The sequence below is a fragment of the Delphinus delphis genome, chromosome 2 (assembly GCF_949987515.2).
Source record: "Delphinus delphis chromosome 2, mDelDel1.2, whole genome shotgun sequence".
Classification (NCBI taxonomy): domain Eukaryota; kingdom Metazoa; phylum Chordata; class Mammalia; order Artiodactyla; family Delphinidae; genus Delphinus; species Delphinus delphis.
The window spans coordinates 75003188-75027414 of NC_082684.1; the positions used below are offsets into that span (position 1 = coordinate 75003188).

Consider the following 24227-nt stretch of genomic DNA (forward strand, 5'->3'; position numbering starts at 1 on the left):
ATTCCTGAGCCAATAACCATGGTCATGCTCTGACTGGTTAGGGATGAAGTCGCCACCACCCCAGCTCCATGAACTGAGTGGGGGAAGGGCCTTACTGAGAAAGATCAGGGACCTACTACTTTAAGAATGGGAAATGCGTGCAGGTAGATAGAAAGTACATATGGCCATTACAGCATTTATGGGTTTTTTCCTGATATAAAGAAGTCTAAAAATTTTACATAGCCAAATTTGTAAACTTATTTTTATATTTCTTCCATCAAAAAAGCTCCCTACATGTCTTTAATAAAATAATTTTTACCTAAATTTTCTTTTTCATGGTTTATATCTATCTACTTAATTCATCCTGAATTTATTTCAGTTTAAGAGATGAGGTGAGGATCTAACAACTTTTTCTTCAAGGTACTAGGTAATCTCTTCAATTTATCTTCATTTATTCAGCTTATTCCTTCAGTAAAACAGTACCTGACACTTAACATGGTACTTAACTTTGTACCAAGCCCTGTGCTAAGCATTCTAACATATATTAATACATTGATATTTATAAGGATTCTATGAGGTAGATACTATTATTATCTCCATATATATCTGAGTTGCAAAGAAATATTGCTTACTCAAGATCAAATGGCTAATAGCTGAGTTCTGAACCTGGGTTTCTAGTAGCTGTTCTCAGTCTTTGTGCTATACTGCTTCTAAAAATCATTGATGTCCACAGCATGCCTTGGAACTACTAGCTTTGCAGCTAGTAGGCTTCTGTTGTACCCATGCATATTATTATTATTATTATTATTATTATTATTATTTTGTGGTACGCGGGCCTCTCACTGTTGTGGCCTCTCTCGCTGCGGAGCACAGGCTCCGGACGCGCAGGCTCAGCGGCCTCGGCTCACGGGCCCAGCCGCTCTGTGGCATGTGGGATCCTCCCGGACCGGGGCACGAACCCGTGTGCCCTGCATGGGCAGGCAGACTCTCAACCACTGCGCCACCAGGGAAGCCCCCCCATGCATATTATTGTTCCTTTCAGTTGGCTTGTACCAAAAATCAGTTGTTTCTAAGCCTTGATGTAATAGTTGGACTTGTTATTGTAATGACATTTTAATTAAATAAAGATAAGCCAGTGAAATACGAGTATTAAAAACAAAACTATTTCTATGAAAATGAAGTCAGTTCCTTTCAGTAGATTCCATATTGGAATCTATTGAAAAAAAAATTGACTATTGAGGAAAAAAATTGTTGACTGAGGTGTGGGCAAGGACTGTGAAGACTGGCAAAAGACAAACAAAAAGCGAAAATGCTAGAATTCTGCTCACAGATAGTTTCTTAAGCATCTTTACAATTTTTGTGCTGCTGAAACCAATCTTGAAATTTCATATTATGAATGTGGTTTAAACAAGAAATACTACAAGTCATTATATTCATTCTCAAAGAAAAGGATATTTATAGACTAGTGAGTACATATGTGTTTCTAGGTTTTAATTTCAAATAAATATTTAAGGCACATATAACATTTAAGTTGATATTCTGCTCTAACCTTTCCCCCACCCAAATAACCAACTATGTACTAGACCTCAATCTTTTTTAAAGGAAGTCTTCTAATGTGGTTATAGCCAGTAGTCTTGGCATCGTTTATTGACTTGACCTTCTTTACTGATTAGAAAGTCTACTTTAATTATCTGTTAGATCTTTATGTCTACTCTGCATTATCTTTCTAGGGTATCCAATTCCACTGTTGCATTTGTTTGTTTTTAAGTTAGTGTTTTTAATACCTGATACTTTTTTTGTTCAACGTTTCTTGGCCATTCCACCTCATTAATTTTTCTGTATATATAATATTTCTGAAGTCTATCATGAATATATTCTTACTGAGAGTATTTTTTTTATCAATTTTGAAATGTTCTAGTGAAGAAGGTATGCTAAGTTTATAATTATAACTTAAAAATTAGGCAAGATTAAGAAACTCAGGTATAGGCTAGGGTCAGAAACATTAAGACATACCAGACATAGCTGTGGTACGCTGAGCTTTCTGTACTCTGAGAAGACTGTGTGAGCCAATAATGATGCATGTGAGAAACCACTGTAGATTAGAGGACATGCTGAAAACTATCTAGGAGGGGATAGTTCATGGAGATCAGGACAGAAGCTGCATTTGCAGAGGTTCAGGCAAGGAGGTAACTTCCTCCCCTCCTCTCAGGTCCGGTACATCTTTGTAAGAAGAGCTTGTTCACCTGCTCCCTAAACACCTGCTTCACCTGTTTGTTCCTCAGGGTGTAGATGAAGGGGTTGAACATCGGGGTCACCATGGTATTGAGCAAGGCCACCACATTGTTCCTGTCCTCACCCTGGCCACCCTTGCCTGACTGGACATACATGAAGATGCAATTGCCATAGAAGAGAGAGACAACAGTGATGTGGGAGAAGCAGGTTGAGAGGGCTTTCTGCCTCTCCTTGGCTGAGGGGTTTTGCAGGATGGTGTGAAGGATGTGGCCATAGCAGGTGGCCTTCATGGACAGAGTGCCCAGTAAGCTGAAGTTGGCCAAAATAAAACCCAAAAGCTCAATCAGACTTGTGTCCGCACATATGAGTTCCAGGAGTGGAAAGTTGTCACAGAAGAAATGATTAATGATATTGGGGCCACAGAATGGCTGCTGAAATATGATGAAACTTGGAACGATGATGGATAAGGAATCCTGTCATCCATGAACAAAGAACTAGCTGGACACAGACCCTTTTGCTCGTTGATGGTGACATAACGCAAGGGTTTACATATGGCCACATACCTGTCAAAGGACATCACTGCCAGTCGGTAGAATTCTGTGGTTCCCAGGAAGAAATAGAGGAAAAACTGAAGAAAGCAACCTGCCAGGAAGATGGTCCTGTATCTTGTCAGGATGTTGGACAGCATTTTGGGGAAGATGACCAGGGTGAACCAGATCTCCAGGATGGCAAAGTTGCGGAGGAAGTAGTACATGGGGGTGTGGAGGTGCCTGTCCATGAGGGTGAGGACCACGAAGAGGTTCCCCAGTAGAGTGAGGAGGCAGGTCAGGAGGAGCCCCAGGAAGATGAGCATCTGCAGCTCACAGGCATCTGAGAGCCCCAGCAGGACAAACTCGGTGACAGTGGTGTGGTTCCCCATGGCTCCTCTGACCTCTGCTGGGGATGGCCAATCAGAGGTGTGCTGCACCAGGAGTCGTGATGTTCTGGGGATCTGAGGACATTTGGAATTGATAGGAAAAAGTGGTGAGTGTTGCATTTTGAGTTGAAGGAGTCCTTTATTTTTGTTTTACAGAGCTCCCTTGGGGCTTTCTTTCTCATGTATGGTCCCTGGTATGTCTCTGTGTTAGAGGCGAGAGTGGTGTTGCAGGGGGGCCTAAGTAAGACCCCAAACCAAAAATTATTCTTGCTTACTTTTGTTAACCAAAATTTTATTTCTAATTCTTCAACCATTACTTTGCCTCTAATATTATACCCTGCTTTCACTACCTTTCATTTTTATCTTTATTCTAATAATGGGTCTTCATCCATAAGTAGTTCATATTTGAGACTGATAACCTTTTGCTTAACTTAGCCATTCACTACACAGATCCATATCCTCAGGTAAACTGATTGAGAATGCATAGACACTCTGTTGCTAATTCAATATTACCTGAAAATTCGATGCCTTTCACTAGTATTTGGATTAATAAAAAGACAAGAGGAAATCTATGAGAGAAAAGCACAACTCTTACCAATCAAAAAGAGAAAAATCCAAGTAATGTATGCACAAATAAAAATTCCTTAGTGGGAGTTTGGTATTTAAGATTCTTAATGATCCATCCTCATATGATATATCCACGGTCTCCTTTGATTACATCCTCCCATGGGCTCAAGATACAATAAACCCTTTGTGATTTTTTTATTCTTTATTTTATGCACCTATGTTTTAGCACATGGCATTCTTTCAACTTGGAATCATCAGCCTTTTCAAATCCTACTTATCCTTTAAGTCTCTCCTCAATAAGTTCTGTCATTTCCATGAAGCCTTCTCTTTTGAATGCCTGAGTCTCTGTATCTCTCATAGTTTTGTTATATATCACTCAACTTTTATTATATTTTATGGTTGTTTTTCATTTGTTGCTCAAAGATGTCTTTATTAATCTTTGCTTTTTATATAGCTCTTAGAACAAGTTTCTTGAAATAATCAGCTTTAGTAAATATTTACTGAATGAGTGAATAACACCTCAAATGTCTGTGAGTTGGATTTGGTGTTGTTTGACACAGAATAGGTTGAGGACATGTTGCTTATGTAGTACTTCCTAGAGGACAGTAACATTGCAGAGTAATATGTCAAGTAGTCTGTTAAAATGGCCCATCTGAAGAGGGTTTGCTTTTCCTCATTAGATGGTGGAGATGTCTCCCCACAAAGATTCTCTAAGGGGAAACTCTCCATCTTTGAGACAGTCTGGAGTTCTAGCTAGTAAAGGGACAGAGGTCTGTTTGGGTCTGCTAGAGTGCTTCCAGCAGCAAACCAAAACCAAAACCAGAACCAAAACAAACATCCCCCCCGCAAAAAAAAAACCCAAACAGGACTTCCCTGGTGGCTCAGTGGTTAAGGATCCACCTGCCAATGCAGGGGACACAGGTTCGATCCCTGGTCTGGGGAGATCCCACATGCCACGCAGCAACTAAGCCCGTGCGCCACAACTACCGAGCCTGCGCTCTAGAGCCCACGAGCCACAACTATTGAAGCCTGCACGCCTAGAGCCGGTGCTCTGCAATAAGAGAAGCCACCGCAATAAGAAGCCCACGCACCGCAACGAAAGGTATCCCCCTCTCGCCGCAACTAGAGAAAGCCCACGTGCAGCAATGAAGACGCAACGCAGACAAAAATAAATAAATAAATGTATTTGAAAAAATCCCCAAACAAACAAACAAAAAACCCCAACAAGAACAACAACAAAAAACCCCAAACCCTACAAAAGATCTCTTTTTAAATGTCCACATCCCTGGAAGTTTCCTTCCTTAAGCATTATCAACTACTCCCTTAATGATCAGGCAGAACTGTAGCAAGAATTATTTACCAGTCACTGGAGAATAAGATTGGGACCCAGTTTAGGTACCTGGGATGAAGGAGATGCTAGGGGATATTAGTAGAGAAGATGAAATGGTAAACTGTATAAACTTTCTCTTTTTTATGGTTTTGCCTTCTCTTCAGCAAGGCTGCACTCTTCAAAGTTATTCCACAAACTACTATTGTATATAACATTTGTTGACAGTTACTAAAGAACACAAAATAGTTGATCAGCCTCTGAGGATGTAACTAAGGGCTATTCCCCAGGGGTTATTTCTAGGCGCAATATTGCTTAGATACTCAGCGATTTGAAAAAGAGTTCTCTGTAGCCCAATCATTTGGTTCAAAGGTGAGCCCAGGCAGCCAAGAAACGTACCCAGCTCTTTCCAGGACAGAAGCAGGACACAACATGAATGTGATACCCAGACACATCATCAGGAGCTAATAGAATGAGTATCATTTAGGCGAAGTCCTGGTGGGACACACTGGAAGAGAAGTGGGAATAGAGACTAAGATGAGGAAGAGTTGGATGGGAGTGGAAGGTGAGGAGAAAGCTGTGGGTTCATACTGAATCATGAGCTTAGCACAGATAAACCATGAAAAGACATTGTGATTAGCCTAAGGATCTAGCTCACAGACAGGGCTGCTTGATAAACTTCTGTTTTTTTCCTGTATCAAATGGGAGGTCAACAGCCAGGGGGAGGGGCTTCCAAATACAAAGAGAAGGGGTCCACTTCATGAATTCAGGTATTTCTCCCTTTATCCTTCAGGCTTGGTGAGTGAAAGGGGAGACTTGCCTGGCAGCCTGAGAGCCTGGGCATGGCTGCACCATCCACTCACACCATTCATTGTTTTTTTGTTTTTTAAAAATTTTTATTTATTTAATTAATTTAGTTTTGGCTGCATTGGGTCTTCGTTGCTGCGCGCGGGCTTTCTCTAGTTGCGGCGAGCGGGGGCTAGTCTTCCTTGCGGTGCACGGGCTTCTTATTGCGGTGGCTTCTCTTGCTGCGGAGCACAGGCTCTAGGCGTGTGAGCTTCAGTAGTTGTGGTGCACGGGCTTCAGTAGTTGTGTCTAGCGGGCTCTAGAACGTGGGCTCAGTAGTTGTGGCGCATGGGCTTAGTTGCTCCGCGGCATGTGGGATCTTCCCGGACCAGGGCTCGAACCTGTGTCCCCTACATTGGCAGGCAGATTCTTAACCACTGCGCCACCAGGGAAGCCCCATTCATTGTTTAAGGGTCAGTCATGCAGTGGCCAGTGGGAAAGTCTCTATGGATGCCCTGGAGGTTCGTCTTGCCTTCTGGATAGTTCTAGCACACTTAGAAGGAGGGTGAGATCTTCTCCTAAGGAAAAGCGTTAAGAGTTTCACCCAGCCTTGATGCTCTCCAGAGCTTTGGGTTTTCCAAGGGGACAGTTACACAGAGCACAAGGTGGGACAGGCAAATCTCCTCAATGTGAGTAACTTAATGGTTCTGCCTGGATAAACGTTGACTTGCCTAGCATTTACCTGGACGGTGGGGCTGAAGTTACAAATGAGACCCAGTGTGTGTGCTTGATGTGCCACATCTTATAAAAATTAGTGAAGACAAGTGCCAGGAAGAGGACGGTTTGGGGAAGCCATTGCTGCTCTGCCATCCTCTGCAGTGCCATGGTGGAGATTACCCTTCAGGCCCAGGGTTAGGTGTCTAGCAGCCCTCTGGGGAAGTCCCAGTCAGGCCATTCCAAATACACTACTCACAGGATTCCAGAAGATACCTGGTTCACATGGGTATTTCTTGTGCTTGCAATATTGTCTGTGGGCTCTAAATGCAGATCTTATTCTTTAAGAATAACTATTCCTTTCCAAAGTATCCTGAATGGTCAGCTGGCGTTTCCCGGATGGGAGAATGGTTTCCTTGGACTTGGTCATCATTCAGCTCACAGGATCTGATGAGTCCAGAATGTTTTGAAATTTTCCACATTTCAGCAAGCTCATCCTGGGAGAAGCCTTGGAAGAGTTCAGTTATCATTTAGTGGAATCTTCCTTCATCCTCCTTTTAAACTAATGGGGGTCATTTCAACTGATAAAGACTTTTATTACATTCTCACGTTGGGCAAGTTTCTGCGAGATGGTATTTCTTCTGCGGACAATGGGGCACTGTAAGACAGTGAATGAGCTACTCCTGGAATAAACACATCTTTTTGTGGAGGTGACATACGGGCTGAGGGATTCGGATTGCAACTTTGTTTTCTTCAGGGATCTACTCTTCTCCTAAGTTTTATGGTGCTTGTGATCCCTGGAGAATTAGTATAACGAGCCTCACTCAGCTTCTTCCCAACTCTCTTGGCTGTTACTTACTACAACTTTGCAAACAAAAGTTTCACTTGTTTGTTCAGATCAAGAATAGCAGTTAATTTTAGTTAAAGTGATAAATCTAATTATTCCTCTGAAATTGGGGCTCCTGTCTAATATTAGGCAGTCCTATTATTACAGGGATGTAAGGAACCATCACAAGTAATATAGAACCTTGGCTAATCCTACCCTGGTCCCTACCTCACTGGGGCTAGGAGATGATAGAAGATGGGGTCCTAGGGGAAAGAGAAATAAGGGAAGGAAATGAAAAGGTTAGGATTATTTTTTCCCCAGCTTTATTGAGGTATAATTGACAAATAAAATGGTATATATTTAAAGTGTACAGTGTGATGATTGTGTACATCGTGAAATGATTACTACAATGAAGTTAACTAACCCATACATCACCTCACGTAGTTACCATTTTTGTGTATGCATGTTTGGTGAGAATGCTTAAGATTTACTCTCTTAGCAAACTTCAAGTATAAAATACCATGTTGCTAGCTATGAACACCGTGCTGTACATTAGGTTCCCAGAACTTATTCATCTTATAGTTAGGAGTTTGTACCCTTGACCAATACCTACCCATTTCTTCCACCCTCCCAGGCCCTGGAAACCACCATTCTCTCTGTTTCTGTGAGTTGGACTTTTTATTTGTTTGTTTGTTTAGGTTCCACATATAGGTGATGCCATACAGTATTTGTCTTTCTCTGTCTGGCTTATTTCACTGAGCATAATGCCCTCCAGTCTCATCCATGTTGTTGCAAATGGCAAGATTTCCTTCTTTTTTATGATTTAATAATATTCCATTGTATTGTCTACCTGAGATAAATAGACTGCCAGATATTTTTCCAGCAAAGATGGGTTTATTTGGGATCAGCAACTCGGGGTTGCAACCATGGTGAGCCGTGTGAAAATCCCTGCGCTACAAGGGAAGGAAAATGCTTTTATAGAGAGGAAAAGGAAGTTGGGAGGGCTATAGTAAACAAAGCGTCCATGACTTTTCATTGGCTGAGTCCTTGCCAGGAAAGAAAGGGAGTCTTTCTTCTTCCTGTTGGGCTTTGCTATCGTCGCAGGGTGTGAGAACTCCCCCTTCTGGTCTCTCAATTCTATTTAACTGAGATTTCTGCTTATTAATTTTTTTACATTTTATATATATATAAACCATATCTTCCTTATCCATTCATCTGGTGACAGACACTTAAGTTGTTTCCTTAGCTGTTGTGAGTAATGCTGCAAAAAACACAGATTGCCGATATTTCTTTGAAATAGGGGGACACCCGGGATGCACTGGGCCTTAAGGGCTACTACTGCCGCTGCATGCTGCTAGCCCACTGGACTTGATAGAGAAGCTGCTCAACTCTGTGTCCCTGGAGAAGTGATCATGGACCATGGAAGTCAGTGTCTTGCCCACAGTTTTTTCCCCCAAGGTGTGGGGAGCTGGAAGCAATGCCTGCCCACAGCCCTGTCAGTGTGTGGCTCCCTCTCTGGAAAGAACCACCCAGTAAAGGTCTTTGAGGACCACAAGGAGGTCCTAACAGTTAAAAAAATGTTTTTGTTTGTTTCCTTTGGATATTTACTCAGAAGTGGGATGGCTGGATCATGTGGTAGTTCTATTTTAATTTTTAAAGAAACCTCCATGCTGTTTTTCATAATGGCTGTACCAATTTCCATTCCTAACAACAGTGTACAAGTGTTCCCTTTTTTAAAAAAATATTCATTTATTTATTTGGCTGTGCTGGGTCTTAGTTGCGGCACATGGGATCTCCATTGCCACGTGCAGAATCTTCATTGCGGCATGCGGGATCTTTAGTTGCGGCATGCGGGATTTTTTTTAGGTGTGGCAAGCAGACTCTTAGTTGCGGCATGTGGGATCTAGTTCCCTGACCAGGGATCAAACCCGGGCGCCCTGCATTAGGAGCATGGAGTCTTAACCACTGGACCACCAGGGAAGTTCCAACGGTTCCCTTTTCTTGACATCCTTACCAACGCTTGTTCTTTCTTTCTTTTTTAAAAATAATAGCCATCCTAACAGGTGTGAGGTAAGAGGTGCCATCTCACTGTGGTTTTGATTTGCATTTCCCTGATGATTAGTGATGTTGAGTATATTTTCATGTACCTGTTGGTCATTTGCATGTCTTCTTTGGAAAAATGTCTACCCAGTTTCTTTGCCCATATTTAAATGGGCTTATTTGATTTTTTGATATTGAGTTGATTTTTCATGAGCCCAGGTATCTCTCTCGAACTCCAGAACCATCTATCCAACTATTTACTGAAGAGCTCTACCTGGGTGCCTTAAAGCCAATGTGTTAAAACTGACTGGAACCTAAATTGGAAAAGAATTTGAAAAGGATACTTGTATATGTATAACTGAATCACTTTGCTGTACACCTGAAACTAATACAACATTGTAAATCAACTATACTCTAATATAAATAAAGATAAGAATAAAACTGACTGGAAGAATATACCAGAGACCAATAAAACAACAATACTTGTTGCAGGTGGTAGTTTGGGGTAGAGAGGGACAGGGTTGACAACATGATTTCTCACCATATATCTTTTAGATGAATGAAAAAATGTGAATGTATCATCCTCCTCTCTCCCCCCATCCACTTCTGCCCAAACTTGCCCTTTTCATGTGTATTCCTGTTTATGTGAATGGTATCATCATTTCCTTGGTCACCCAAGCCAGAATTTGGGGAGTTTTCCTGGACTCCTTTCTCTCCTTTACTCTCTTACCCCAACTTCTGTAATTTTGCCTCAAAAATATCTTGCAAATAAATTTCCTCTTTTTTCCATCCCCACTGTTATTGCTTTAGCTTGGGTTCTTTTATCTCTTACTTGGATTTTTTTTTTTTTGCGGTACGCGGGCCTCTCACTGCTGTGGCCTCTCCCGTTGCGGAGCACAGGCTCCGGACGCGCAGGCTCAGCGGCCATGGCTCACGGGCCCAGCCGCTCCGCAGCATGTGGGATCTTCCCGGACTGGGGCACGAACTCGTGTGCCCTGCATCGGCAGGCGGACTCTCAAACACTGCGCCACCAGGGAAGCCCTCTTACTTGGATTTTAATATCTTTCTCACTTTAGTTCCTCACATTCTACTAGAGTGATCTTTTAAAAACACAAAACAGGTTATAATATTTTCCAGCCTAAAATCATTGGATGCCTCCATTAACCTTCAGAGTAAAATGTAAGCTTTCTAGTGTAGCATCCTTTTGATCTTGGGTTCACCTACTGCTCCAGTTTCTTCTTCCATGATTCTTTTTCCATAGCTTAGTCTTCAACCAAACTGCCTGTCCTTCTTGAAAATATCAGGTTCTCTCTGGCCTCCATACCTTTACATATGCTGTTCTTTCTACCTGAAATGCCTTTCTAACTTTGGCAAAAATGAGATCGAGTTTTCCATGAGAAAACTTTTCTGAGCAGTTCTCCCCCCACCCCCAGCCCAACCACATTCCTCTCATCTATAAATATAAATTCTGATATTGCACTAAATATAATATTATCACTGTTGAGTTTTTCCTCTGTATTTCCCTACTAGCTGGGTGACCCTGGACAGATCCTAACATCAGAAATTGAATCATATTTTTCTTTGTCTTTCAAACATCTGGCACAGTACCCATGTGGTGGGTTTTGAATTGTTAACCATTTTTTTTTTATGGGTATTTCTTATCCCTCTGAGCTGTCTTATTCCTCCCATTTCGGTAAGAAAACTGGGAAAGAAATGTTACTGCAGAAGGCAGAATAAAGCCTTTTCAAGTTTAGGACTCAGGGCCTAGACAAAACCTGATGAGTCAGGGCAAGGCTTCTTATTTCCTGAGATTCTGCATAACAGGGGAAAGAGGAGACTTGAAGAGGAAAACAGAATAGCTCAGAACTGCTGGGTCCCCGGGAAGGAGCATTGTACTCTGCCCTTTCCCAACCCCAGGCTGAGTCTAAGCGGGGAGATGACAGAACCCCACATAGAGTTGTGGGTCTGAGAACAGAGAGCACTTGTAATTTGCTTTCTGGGAAGGTCCAGGGCAATGGCCGTACCTTAGGGGAAAAGTGGCTGCATAAAATTCCTAGGCAGGTGGGACATTTGAGACCATCAGAGAGTTTCCCACAGCTCAGAGAGGTGCAGTAATAAAGGCTAGAGTGTCTGAAAGGGGCATAGAGATAGCAGGGAGAGCCACCCAGCCTGCAAGGGCCTCCTTGATGCGAATGAGGAGCAATGTACCTGCTACCTATGGACTGATGACCTAGGGCAAGATGGGAGGGTCCAGAGGACCGTGGGCAAAGGCCTCCTTGTCTCCTCCCAGCTTCCTCTTAACTTAGACACAACACTGGAGAAAAGTGTGCTTGTGGGAGAATCCAGAACTGACTGATATTTAATTTCTACCATCAGGTTAATGGGCCATCTAGGGAAATTAAACTGAGTTTTAAGAATAGCAAGGAAATTAAATTTGGTATGCACGAGTTTGTGAACTAAGATTAGTATTTGCTTTACCTGGCATCATATAGTGTTATAAATCAATTAATTCAATATTAATATAAAATTTACAAAGGAGTAGAAGTACATATCTTAAATTGCTATAAGTAAATTTTGCAATATAAATATAATTTAGATTATTAATCCTTTCTCAATAAAAATGTGAATATCATGAAGGACTTTGAAATGGGAAAAAAAAGATTACAAAATTAGTGAGTGTCCAAACTCACTCATTCAGGTCATCTCTGCCTTCCAGTGTTTTTAAGATGTTTTAGCACTTCGTAAATTGTAGAAAACTAATCATAGTGTAAATTATTCTTGTCTGTAGAAAAACACATGGATTGTGTTTATTAGAATGCGACTGACAATTTTCTGTAGATAGACCCAGTGTGCATGTATTTGCAAATTCATTTCAGAATTTCGTATCTCTATAAATGTCATTGCTCTTTGAATGCTTCTTTAAGCTAGTTGTAACATCTTACCGGTTTCCCTCATAAATTAATGAGTTGTTAAATAAAATCTTTGACATGAGTTCGTATAGCTCATGCTTTGAGAAAATTCTGCAAGAATTGACCTCTGAAATGTCAACACAGCCTGCTAGAAGTGATTTTAGGGAGAGACAGAGAGTCATATCTTGGGATATCTCTTATTAGGACAGTTGCCTACTGTAGGTTGGAGCACTCTGCTATAATAGCAAAAGTAATTTGTAAGAGGTTTTCAACATTTTAGTTAACAGATCAATAGATGGAAACAGAGAAAACCGCTTAATCACAAAATGCAGTGAAATAGACTGCTTTCACTTCAGCAAAGTCACAGTTTTCCTCCCACAGTGTGTTCTGCTGATGGATGTGTTGAAATAAACATGTGACTTGAGAGAGATATCTTCTGCATGGTACAAACTTTATTATGCCAACATCTGGCAGCTGGATAAAATGATAGTTAAGACCTGGAGTCAAATCACTCTTTAAGCCTCAATTTCCTCATTTGCAAAATGGTGTGTTCTGGTTACAGTTGCAGTGTAGCAAAGCACCCTGAACTTGGTGGTGTAAAATGTGAGTCGGGACTTCAGGAAGGGCTTGGCTGGGAAATCTTACCTGTAGGGTCTCTCATGAGACTGGGACTGCAATCATCTGAAGGCTTGACTGGGCTGGATGTCCAGGATGGTCCACTCACATGGTTGGCAGTGAAGACTGGTTGTTGGCTGGGAGTTCAACTGGCACTATTGATTAGAAATATCTACACATGGCCTCACAGCATGATGGCCTAACTATACTAGGAGTTCTTAAGTTGTGGCTGGTTTTCCCCAGAACAAACATCCCAAGAGCCTGGTAGAAGTTGCAAGGCCTTTTCTGACCTGGCCTTGGAAGTTATATGACATCATTCTACCATACTCATTTGGGTAAAGCCTGCCCTGGTTCAAAGTGAGGGTATATAGGCCCCAACCTGTTGATAGGAACTTTGGCAAAGTCACATTGTGGAAAAGCATTTGGGATGGGAGATATAGTTGTGGCCATATTTAGAAAATACAATCTGCCACATGTAGATAATATTATTGCCTATTTCATGAGGTTTTGTGAGTATCAACATGAGAAATGGTCTTAATACAGGACTTAATCAGCATTTAAATACTGATTTAATTGCTTAATTAAGTGCTTAAGTACTGATTAAGCACTTAACAACACTTAAGTACTTAATCAGTACTTAATATAGTGCCTGGTGCATTGGAAAACCTCAATAATTGTTGCCATCATTATTACTTCAGCACTGCCCTTTGGACAGTTTTTCAGTTTGTGGTAAACACTATTTTGATTTTCTGAATTCTGGTTCTCAGAGAAATCTGATTAAGATTAGACAAAGGCCAAAAAATACAAGTGAAATTGAATGGAAGTGTATTGTTGTTACCTTTGAAGTGTCTTCTTGTCACTTTAAAAATTCTGAAGTACAGGACAGCCTTTACTTGGAAGTAAAATGTCCCAAATTGCAGAGGGAGTGGTGATTTGTGACCCTCTTACTTGCTTCGAGGTGATGAAAATGCTTTGGATCCGAACTTGCACTAGAGCATTAGCACCTATTGCTTTTGGCTTTGTTTTCTCACTGTTAAATCTGTTGTAATGAAGTCAACGTAAACTTTCTCATCAAGGTTTGCAGGACTGTTCTTTATGACTGGAAAAGTCACAGGGTTTCAGATGTTTTGAAATTTAGCAGCAGTAACTTTCCCTTCCCAGAGCGATTTGAAATGAACATCCGAGACAATGAACTACCTCTGACAAACTCAGCTTGTGCTTTGTTGTCATCTGTGATGATTTACATTCCCCTTTCCTTGGCTGTGAAATTGATGTCACAGCTGCACTAGGTACTGGGCAAATGATGTTCTTTTTATCTGCTTTAAATATGAAACTGTGTTCTTATCACTGTGGGTTGAAGGACATCTTTGTACCTGAACACTTTGATGTGAGGGTGATGTCAAACAGATTTTGACTCAGATAAATATTCAGTTGTGCCAGGAATTACAAATAGAATCTTGTGACCTTGTTTCAATTAGGAGAAACGTGGAATGAGTTAAGGAAAAATGTATTAAAATAACATTTTTGTTTTCTTTTTGCTATAAGATAATTTATGTTCCTCATAGGAAATTTTAGAAAATCCAAGCAAAAAGAGAAAAATAAAAATCACCTGCATTCTTACCACCTGGCTGCAATAATTATTCACATTTTAGAATAAGCATTTGTGCATATACACATTTATATACACCACAGATTTTAAAATAATGGATCGTGATGTACATGTTATTTAGCATTTGGATTTTTTTTTTTTAAATAAAAAAACTTGATAGAGTGTGGGGATCTTTCCATGTCAGTAAATACATAAAATCAATTTAAATTATTTTAATCAGTTTCCTATTTGTCTCTCTGCATTTAGATTGTTTCCCATTCCCACAGTTACAAACATTATAAAGTATATCCTCGTACAGATATTTTAAAAATTTGTTTAAAAAATTATAGAAGTAGTACACATTAAAAAATTCAAATAGTGGGCTTCCCTGGTGGCACAGTGGTTGAGAGTCCGCCTGCCGATGCAGGGCACACGGGTTCGTGCCCCGGTCCGGGAGGATCCCACATGCCGCGGAGCGGCTGGGCCCGTGAGCCATGGCCGCTGAGCCTGCGCATCCGGAGCCTGTGCTCCGCAACGGGAGAGGCCACAACAGTGAGAGGCCCGCGTACCGCAAAAAAAAAAAAAAAATCAGTTGAGTTTCTATATGCTAATAAAAAAGTATCAGAAAGAAAAATTAAGAAAACAATCCCATTTACAATTGCATCAAAGAGAGCAAAATACCTAGGTATAAATTTGACCAATGATGTGAAAGACCTGCACAATGAAAACTGTAAGACACTAATAAACTGAAGAAGAAACAGACAGAAAAAAATGCTGTTATCTGGCATTGGAAGAATACTGTTAAAACGTTCATTCAGCCAAAGTACTGTACACATCCAGTTCAATCTCTAACACAATTAAAATAGCATTTCTCACAGAAACCAAACTAACAATCCTATCATGTGTGTGGAACCAAAAAGGACCCCAAATAGCCAAAGCGATCCTTAGAAAGGACAGCACAGCTGGAGTCAACTCACTCCATGACTCCAAACTATACTATGAAGCTACAGGAACCAAAACAGTGTGGAACTGGCACAAAAACAGGCACATGCACCAGAGCAATATAACAGAGAACCCAGAAATAAACCCACACGTATGTGGTCAGTTAATTTATGACAAAGCTGCCAAGGACATACACTGGGGAAAGTCCCCTTAATAAATGATGCCAAGGAAACTAGATCCCACACACCAAAGAAAGACAATGGGAACTGTCTACACCGCACACAACACTTCCTGAAATCCACAATATTCCACATGGAGCCCTTCCTCTGCTGGCTCCTCTGAAAATGGACCCCCCTCAGCAGTCAGCCACATACAAGAAGCTTCTCCCCACTTTCTCTTCACCTTTTACTTCTGGTGGTGCCTCCCAGCCAGTCCTGAAGACAGTGGGCTCCTGTCTGCATGGGTGAGGCCCAGTGTTGTCCAGAAACTGAAGCTCATTCAAGAGATGGAGCCACCATCTCTTGAATGCCATGGATGACCTGGCGTGCAGCCCTGAGGGTGGCGCTGCTGAGGCCATGGGCGGAGTGGGGGGCAGGGGTGGGGTCAGACATCTGGCTGCCCTCCTCTTTGGCTCCAGGACAGCTCACCGACTGCGGAGTTCCGGCCCTGTGGGGACCCGGGCTCCATTCCTGCTTCAGGTCAGTCCCCCTGTGCCAGGATACTTTTAATAGGTAGTGATGACACAGCTGGCTATCCACCTGGAGGATGTAAACTTCCTCTGTGTAAACAAGGACTTTGTGGCTCTAGAGAGACAGTTTCCTCTGTCTTGGTTATTTTGATTTCATTTGAGACTGGTGGAAATGAAACACAATTTTATTTTCTTTTAGCTTTTTATTTTAACATAACTTTTGATTTATAGTCAAGTTGTAAGGAATTCCCATATATCCTTCACCCAGATTCCCCATATGTTAACAATGTACCACATTTACTTTATCTTTTTCTCTCTTGACATATTTCTCTTAACATAAGTTTAATAATTTCTTAATATTTATACTACTAATATTATATATTAATATATACAATACTAACAGTACATATAATCTAATACAGCATAGTGAGCTTAGTACATTAAATAGCCTTTCATATTTCCTGTCCATATTTCTGTGGTCATCTTGAAAAAAATTTTAACATAACATAACAGACCATACTTTGCAACTTGCTGATGTTCCCCTAAGATTTCTGAAATCTAGATCCACATCCTGGCTCTCTCTCTCTTTTCCCCTTACAGTTTAGTTGAGTGAACCGGTCATTTGTCCTATAACATGCCCACAGTCTCTGCTTACTCTTTGCATCCTTGTGGTGCTGTGCAGCCCATTCCTCTGCCCCTCTGTATTCCCTGAAGACTGGTTGTTTGATGTAGAGTCTTGATCAGATTCAAGTTTGATTTTCTTGTCAAGAATATTTCATACTGTTGTATTCTAATTCTTTCGTACTTTCTTTAGTAGCTGGGATACTTCCATAAGGAGAATATTCATCAACTATTTGGTTATGCTGTCTAGATTGTTTTTAACTTTTGCAGAAGGGAGTCAATGAATTATGGTACCTAGCTCAATAATTAAAAGTTGTTTGGGCTTTTTATGGCTTATGAAGAACCACATCCGAATACCAAGCAGGAGTTCATTGGCAGATGAGATTTACTGGAAGTGATTCACAAATATCATTAATAAACTATTATTATCTCCTTCACTTAGCTGTGCCTCATGACTTCACCTATTTAACTAAATCCAGTTCATGATTCTTGACATACTTTAAGGTATTCATTTAAAATGAGTAATGAAATAATTTAACAGTGAATCACCTTTACTTATGTATTTTTATATTGAATAGCAGGAAACCAACAGAGAAATTTGTCACTTTTGTTTGAGAACACAGTTAAATTTATTCTTATTTGACTCTTCCACCCTGGTTGATTAACCAGCTGTGTTTAATTTGAAAGCTTTTGAAATTAAGTTTATCAGCACAGGACAAGGCATTTTATAGTACAGCATCTGGATTTAAAAGTGTTTTAAGTCCAAGGAGATTATTTTTACGGCTTTTCATTAGAGCTGACTCTCTATAGCTGAAAACTACATTTTCAAGACTGCAGCATAACTAGTATTCTGGATGAAATCTAGATTTTGTACATGCAGAATACAGAATCTGGAGCTGTGTTATGTGGGGAGAGTGGCAGGGCATGAGATAACCGTGTTCCAATATGGTTCCCGGCAGACAGTGTCACTTTTCCTGCTCCAGCAGCTTCCTGCAGTAGAATTGGCAGTGCACCCCATCACAGCAGAGATAGTCTGGCTAAGCATTCCTGGAAGTCCTGCTTAGATCCTATTCTTCCATTCCTTCCAGTGACTTTGTAAACCACACACAAAAAAATCACTTTCTGTTTATACCAATTTGAATGATTTCTGTTATCTGCAACCTATTTCTCACTAATAATAAAGCTATTGATTTTTGTGTATATATATTTTTTGATTTTTGTATATTATCTTTGTACTGAGCCATCTTACTCAATTTATTTATTGCCTGAGATAATTTTCTGGAAGTTTCCAGTTAAAAATTGTACAGTTGTCATCTCCTCTTTGCTAATTTCATCCTGATTTCTCTTGAATATTTGCACCATATATTGTAGGCAATAGTGAACATTTTGCGGTTTTTCTAACTTTAATGGAAAGCTTCTAGTCTTTCCCAGCTGAAAATAATTCTGACTTTGGAGATTACAGATATGTAATGTTATGAAGGTATTCATCTTTTCCCATTTTATTAAGAACTTTCTAAGCTAAAAAAAATTAAGAATGTAAGTTGGTTTTTATAAAAAAAATTTTTCAACATCCATGGAAGTGATTAAAAGATGTTTCTCTTTTTTTCTATTTGTATGATGAACTATATTTATAGATTTCCTAATATCGAATTGTCTTGCATTCCTTGAAAAATCCCACTTGGTTATGGTATCTTATTTTTTTTAATGCTTTACTGGATTCTTATTGTGCCTATTTTGTGATTTTTGCACTGATACTCATAAGTGAGTAGTTTTCCTTTTTTTGTACTAGTTTTGCTGTTTTCCTATTGCTATAATGCTTGCTTTATGATAATAATTAGAAAAATGTCCTTATTTTCTGTGCTTAGTTCTGTGAAATTATCTGCATATGGCGATTTTTGGCAGGGAGTACGTAGAGGGCAACTCTGACGACTTTATTCTATTCTACTTCTGTACATTTAGATTTCCCATCTTTTCTGGGGTCAGTTTTGATCCATTTCATACAAGTTTTCCAATGTATTTGGCTATATGTGAGCAAAACCATATATATATTGGTTTTATGTATATATATATATGTGAGCATATATATATATGTGAGCAAAACCATATATATATATTATGTCTTTATATATACATATATGTATATTTCTGCTGTATCTGGTTATTTCTTCCTTTCCTATTTGGTGTGTTTGTGCTTTCTCCTTTTAAAAAAAGTTAGGCTCACTAATAGTTAATCTGTTCAGTTGATTTTCAAAACTCAGTTCTTGTATTTGCTGTTTTTAGTTATAAAAATTTATTACTTTGTGCTTTTCTCTATATTAATTCCTTCCTCTTAATTTTTCTTCCTAATTTATTGTTTTGCATACTCAAGTCATTAATTTTTATTCTTTCTTGTTTATAAGCATTTTAGGCTATGAGTTTTTTCCTGAGCATTTATTTAGCTATATAATTCCATATGTGAGGTAATAATAATAATAGTGGTAAATAAATCAGCCTCTCATGAAAATAGTTTACAACTTTACATTAACACAGTCTTCTGAAAATAAACATTTTAAACACATATGGTTTCCTATAACAAATATTTTTAATTTCAATGTTACAAGACAACTATCTGTGGAAGTATTTTTTAAAAATTAATTAATTAATTTTTGGCTGTGTTGGGTGTTTGTTGCTATGCGCGGACTTTCTCTAGTTGCAGCGAGCGGGGGCTACCTTTTGTTGTGGTGCACGGGCTTCTCATTGCGGTGGCTTCTCTTGTTGCGGATCACGGGCTCTAGGCACGAGGGCTTCAGTAGCTGTGGCATGTGGGCTCAGTAGTTGTGGCTCTCGGGCTTTAGAACGTAGGCTCGGTAGTTGTGGCACATGGGCTTAGTTGCTTCGCGGCATGTGGGATCTCCCCGGACCAGGGCTTGAACCCATGTCCCCTGCATTGGCAGGTGGATTCTTAACCACTGTGCCACCAGGGAAGTCCCCATGGAAGTATTTTTTAAAAACTCTTTCAATAATGTGGGAATGCTCCTTGGTCTTTTTAGTTGACTGATTGTCAGACAAATGCTCAATTCTGTAAGCACAAGATCCAGGAAAAAAAAAATGTAGATTTCACTAAATTTTCGAGTAACTGATATGTAAATATTTTTACTGTCTTCTTATCTATCTAACAAGACTCAGTGGTTGGTTTATGACTCTCTATTTTCTTTTTTTTTCACATCTTTATTGGAGTACAAATGCTTTACAATATTGTATTAGTTTCTGATGTATAACAAAGTGAATCAGCTATATGTATACATATATCCCCATATCCCCTCCCTCTTGAACCTCCCTCCCACCCTCCCTATCCCATCCCTCTACGTCATCACAAAGCACCGAGCTGATCTCACTGTGCTATGCAGCAGCTTCCCATTAGCCATCCATTTTACATTTGGTGGTGTATATACATTAATTCTACTCTCTAACTTCATCCCAGCTTCCCCTCCCCCTCTGTGCCCTCAAGTCCTTTCTCTATGTCTGCGTCTTTATTCCTGTGCTGACACTAGGTTCATCAGTACTGCTTTTTAAAATTCCATATATATGAGTTACATACGGTTTTTGTTTTTCTCTTTCTGACTTACTTCACTCTGTATGACAGATTCTAGGTCCATACACCTCACTGCAAATAACTCAGTTTCGTTCCTTTTTATGGCTGAGTAATATTCCATTGTATATATGTGCCACATCTTCTCTATCCATTCATCTATTGATGGACATTTAGGTTGCCTCCATGTCCTGGCTATTGTAAATGGCGCTGCAGTGAATACTGTGGTACATGTATCTTTTTGAATTATGGTTTTCTCAAGGTATATGCCCAGTAGTGGGATTGCTGGGTCTGGTCGTTCTATTTTTAGTTTTTTAAGGAACCTCCATACTGTTCTCCACAGTGGCTGTATCAATTTACATTCCCACCAACAGTGCAGGAGGGTTCCCTTTTCTCCACATCCTCTCCAGCATTTGTTGTTTGTAGATTTTTTGATGATGGCCATTCTGACCGGTGTGAGGTGATGCCTCATTGTGGTTTTGATTTGTATTTCTCTAATGATTAGTGATGTTGAGCATCTTTTCATGTATTTCTTGGCCATCTGTATGTCTTCTTTGGAGAAATGTCTATCTAGGTCTTCTTCCCATTTTTGGATTGGGTTGTTTGTTTTTTTGATATTGAGCTGCATGAGCTGCTTGTATATTTTGGAGATTAATCCTTTGTCAATTTCTTCATTTGCAAATATTTTCTCCCATTCTGAGGGTTGTCTTTTTGTCTTGTTTATGGTTTCCTTTGCTGTGCAAAAGCTTTGAAGTTTCATTAGGCCCCATTTGTTTATTTTTGTTTTTATTTCCCTTACTCTAGGAGGTGGGTCAAAAAGGACCTTTCTGTGACTTATGTCATAGAGTGTTCTGCCTGTGTTTTCCTCTAAGAGTTTTATAGTGTCTAGCCTTACATTTAGGTCTTTAATCCATTTTGAGTTTATTTTTGTGTATGGTGTTAGGGTGTGTTCTAATTTCATTCTTTTACATGTAGCTGTCCATTTTTCCCAGCACCACTTATTGAAGAGGCTGTCTTTTCTCCATTGTATATTCTTGCCTCCTTTGTCAAAGATAAGGTGACCATATGTGCGTGGGTTTATCTCTGGGCTTTCTATCCTGTTCCATTGATCTATATTTCTCTTTTTGTGCCAGTACCATACTGTCTTGATTACTGTAGCTTTGTAGTATAGTCTGAAGTCAGGGAGCCTGATTCCTCCAGCTGTTTTTCTTTCTTAAGATTGCTTTGGCTATTCGGAGTCTTTTGTGTTTCCATACAAATTGTAAAATTTCTTGTTCTAGTTCTGTGAAAAATGCCATTGGTAATTTGATAGGGATTACATTGAACCTGTAGATTGCTTTGGGTAGTATAGTCATTTTCACAATATTGATTCTTCCAATCCAGGAGCATGGTTTATCTCTCCATCTGTTCATGTTACCTCTGATTTCTTTCATCAGTGTTTTATAGTTTTCTGAGTACAGGTCTTTTGCCTTCTTAGGTAGATTTATTCCTAGGTATTTTATTCTTTTTGTTGTGATGGTAAATGGGATTGTTTCTTTAATTTCTCTTTCTGATCTTTCATTGTTAGTGTATAGGAATGCAAGAGATTTCTGTGCATTCGTTTTGTATCCTGCAACCTTACCAAATTCATTGATTAGTTCTAGCAGTTTTCTGGTGACATCTTTAGGATTTTCTATGTATAGAATCATGTCACTGGCAAACAATGACTGTTTTACTTCTTCTTTTCCAATTTGTATTCCTTTTATTTCTTTTTCTTCTCTGATTGCTTTGGCTAGGACTGCCAATACTATGTGGAATAATAGTGGCAAGAGTGGATATCCTTGTCCTGTTCCTGATCTTAGAGGAAATGCCTTCAGTTTTTCACCATTGAGAATGATGTTTGCTGTGGGTTTGTCATATATGGCTTATTATGTTGAGATAGGTTCCGTCCATGCCTACTTTCTGGAGAGTTTTTATCATAAATGGGTGTTGAATTTTGTCAAAAGCTTTTTCTGCATCTATTGAGATGATCATATGGTTTCTATTCTTTTTTCTTAAAGCCTCTTTATCAGTGTTCTCCCTTTCCTTCAAGGCAGTTTGTTACATTGTTAACTAAGGCTTATAGCTTTTGTCTTCTGTTATAATTTTTAACCAAGATCAAATTAGTGAATATCAAACTTATATATTTCTGATTTCAATGTTATTATTTTATGAATGAATTATTTTAATATTTCACCTTGACTATAGTCATTAATTAGGTTTCTTGTGAATATTTGAAACTTTTTCCTGTCTTTAGAAATGTCATCTATCCATAGAAGCATAGATGCTCACTAAGAGTTAAAAATTTGCATCAGATGGTGGGTTTGGGGTGCTCATTGTACTATTTTTTTTATGCTTTCCTGTGTATTTGAACATTTTCATAATAAGAAGCTGGAAAAAATCAGATCTATTTATATAATTATAATAGACATCTAAGAATGCTTCAGAAATGATCAAAGAAGAGAGGGAGCTGGCCATTGGAAGGGACACAGTGGCTGTTTGAATTATAAGCAGACAGTTGTTACCCTCTGTTGTTTTTCCTCATGGAGAGTGGAAATGCTCTGGTGTGTGACAGGAAATATTTAGATTGGGTAGTAGAGGGAATGGCCTTCTGTAGGAGACCATGCAGCTGCTTCCCCCTGCTTGTCTTTAAGAGCTCCATAGATACTCTCTGTGTCACATGGTGGAGGTGAGGTGGCTATCCCTTTGGTTGGAGAGAGAAGACAGTTGAATCGTTTCTCAAACAGACCCAGGGGCAACTGCAACTCACATAACTGTATAGGGTTAGCCAAGACGGTGTCCAGTGCCCTGAAAACAGCAAGGGTGTAGATCAGGTTCTGCCTACAGTAGCCCTGCTGAGCTCCACAGATTCCCTCTGTGGATTAGCCTCTGCTTTGTATCTCACCCAGAGCAGTTCCGTCAGAACTCTGAGTACAAGCCAGGGAGGGGCCCTGGAGTTCACAGAGCCCAGCTCTTTACTCTTCTGGGAATGAAGAGTTCATACCAACCAGGCACTTAACAAAAGTATGGGATTTTCCAAGAGAAACAATCCTTATGACATTGGTCAGGCAAATTTCCCTGACAGTAAAAAGTCATTCACAGGACTTCCCTGGTGGTCCAGTGGTGAAGACTCCGTGCTTCCACTGCAGGGGTCACGGTTTCGACCCTTGGTCGGGGAACTAAGATCCCGCGTGCTGTGAGGCACAGCCAAAAAGAAAAGCAAAATGTCATTCACCCAAAAGATAGTTGGTGCCCACTATATCCAGAGCCATACTGAGACTATTTGGGCTACAGGATCGTTTCCAGAGTGCCATGTATTGTAACATCTAGGGGGACGGGTTCTGGATTCTGACCTGGTTTTAAATCCTGACTCTTCCATTAACTAGCTATGTAACTTTGGAAGCAAGTGCCTGTTGGTCTCTGTGCCTCAGTCCCCTCCTCGGTGGAGTGGGTTTCAGGATTGCAGCACCTAGCTCATAGGGTCTGCTTGGAGGATTCGGGATAACATGTTTGAAACACACGTAATAAATGTTCAGTAAATGTTCACTATTGTTATGTAGCCTGGTTGTGTTGCATCCTCTTTGACAAACCCCACGCTCTTCATTTTCCAACCACTCAGCTACCTTAAACAGACCCCAAGTTACCTCAGGGCTGAGAAGCAGCTACTCTGGGATTTTCCTGGTTACCCAGCTGGAGGGGGTTTCCAGGCTCTCAGGCGCTTCTTGCCTTTCTAGCTTCATCAAAGCCATTACATTCTCAGCTGAGAGGACTCTGACCCTTGCTATTGGGTTCTGTGGGTGAGGGAGCAAGAGAACCACCCTGTGGCGATGGCCTTGGGATCTGTCCTCCTGTCCTTTCCTTTTGAGCTATAGGTGTAACTGTGGGTGATGA

At 40.1% G+C, this 24227-nt stretch overlaps 1 protein-coding gene and 1 long non-coding RNA gene across 2 annotated transcripts in view; one reads left to right on the forward strand and one right to left on the reverse strand.

Moving 5' to 3' along the window:
• Nucleotides 1-24227, forward strand: part of LOC132420435 (uncharacterized) — a 93908-nt gene that overhangs the window by 52227 nt on the left and 17454 nt on the right. The window lies entirely within an intron of this gene.
• On the reverse strand, nt 2154-3344 carry LOC132419612 (olfactory receptor 6E1-like). Its single transcript, XM_060003510.1, is given in 3 exon segments — nt 2154-2672; nt 2674-2733; nt 2735-3344. Coding segments are annotated over 3 exon segments (1092 nt in total). The 5' UTR covers nt 3248-3344.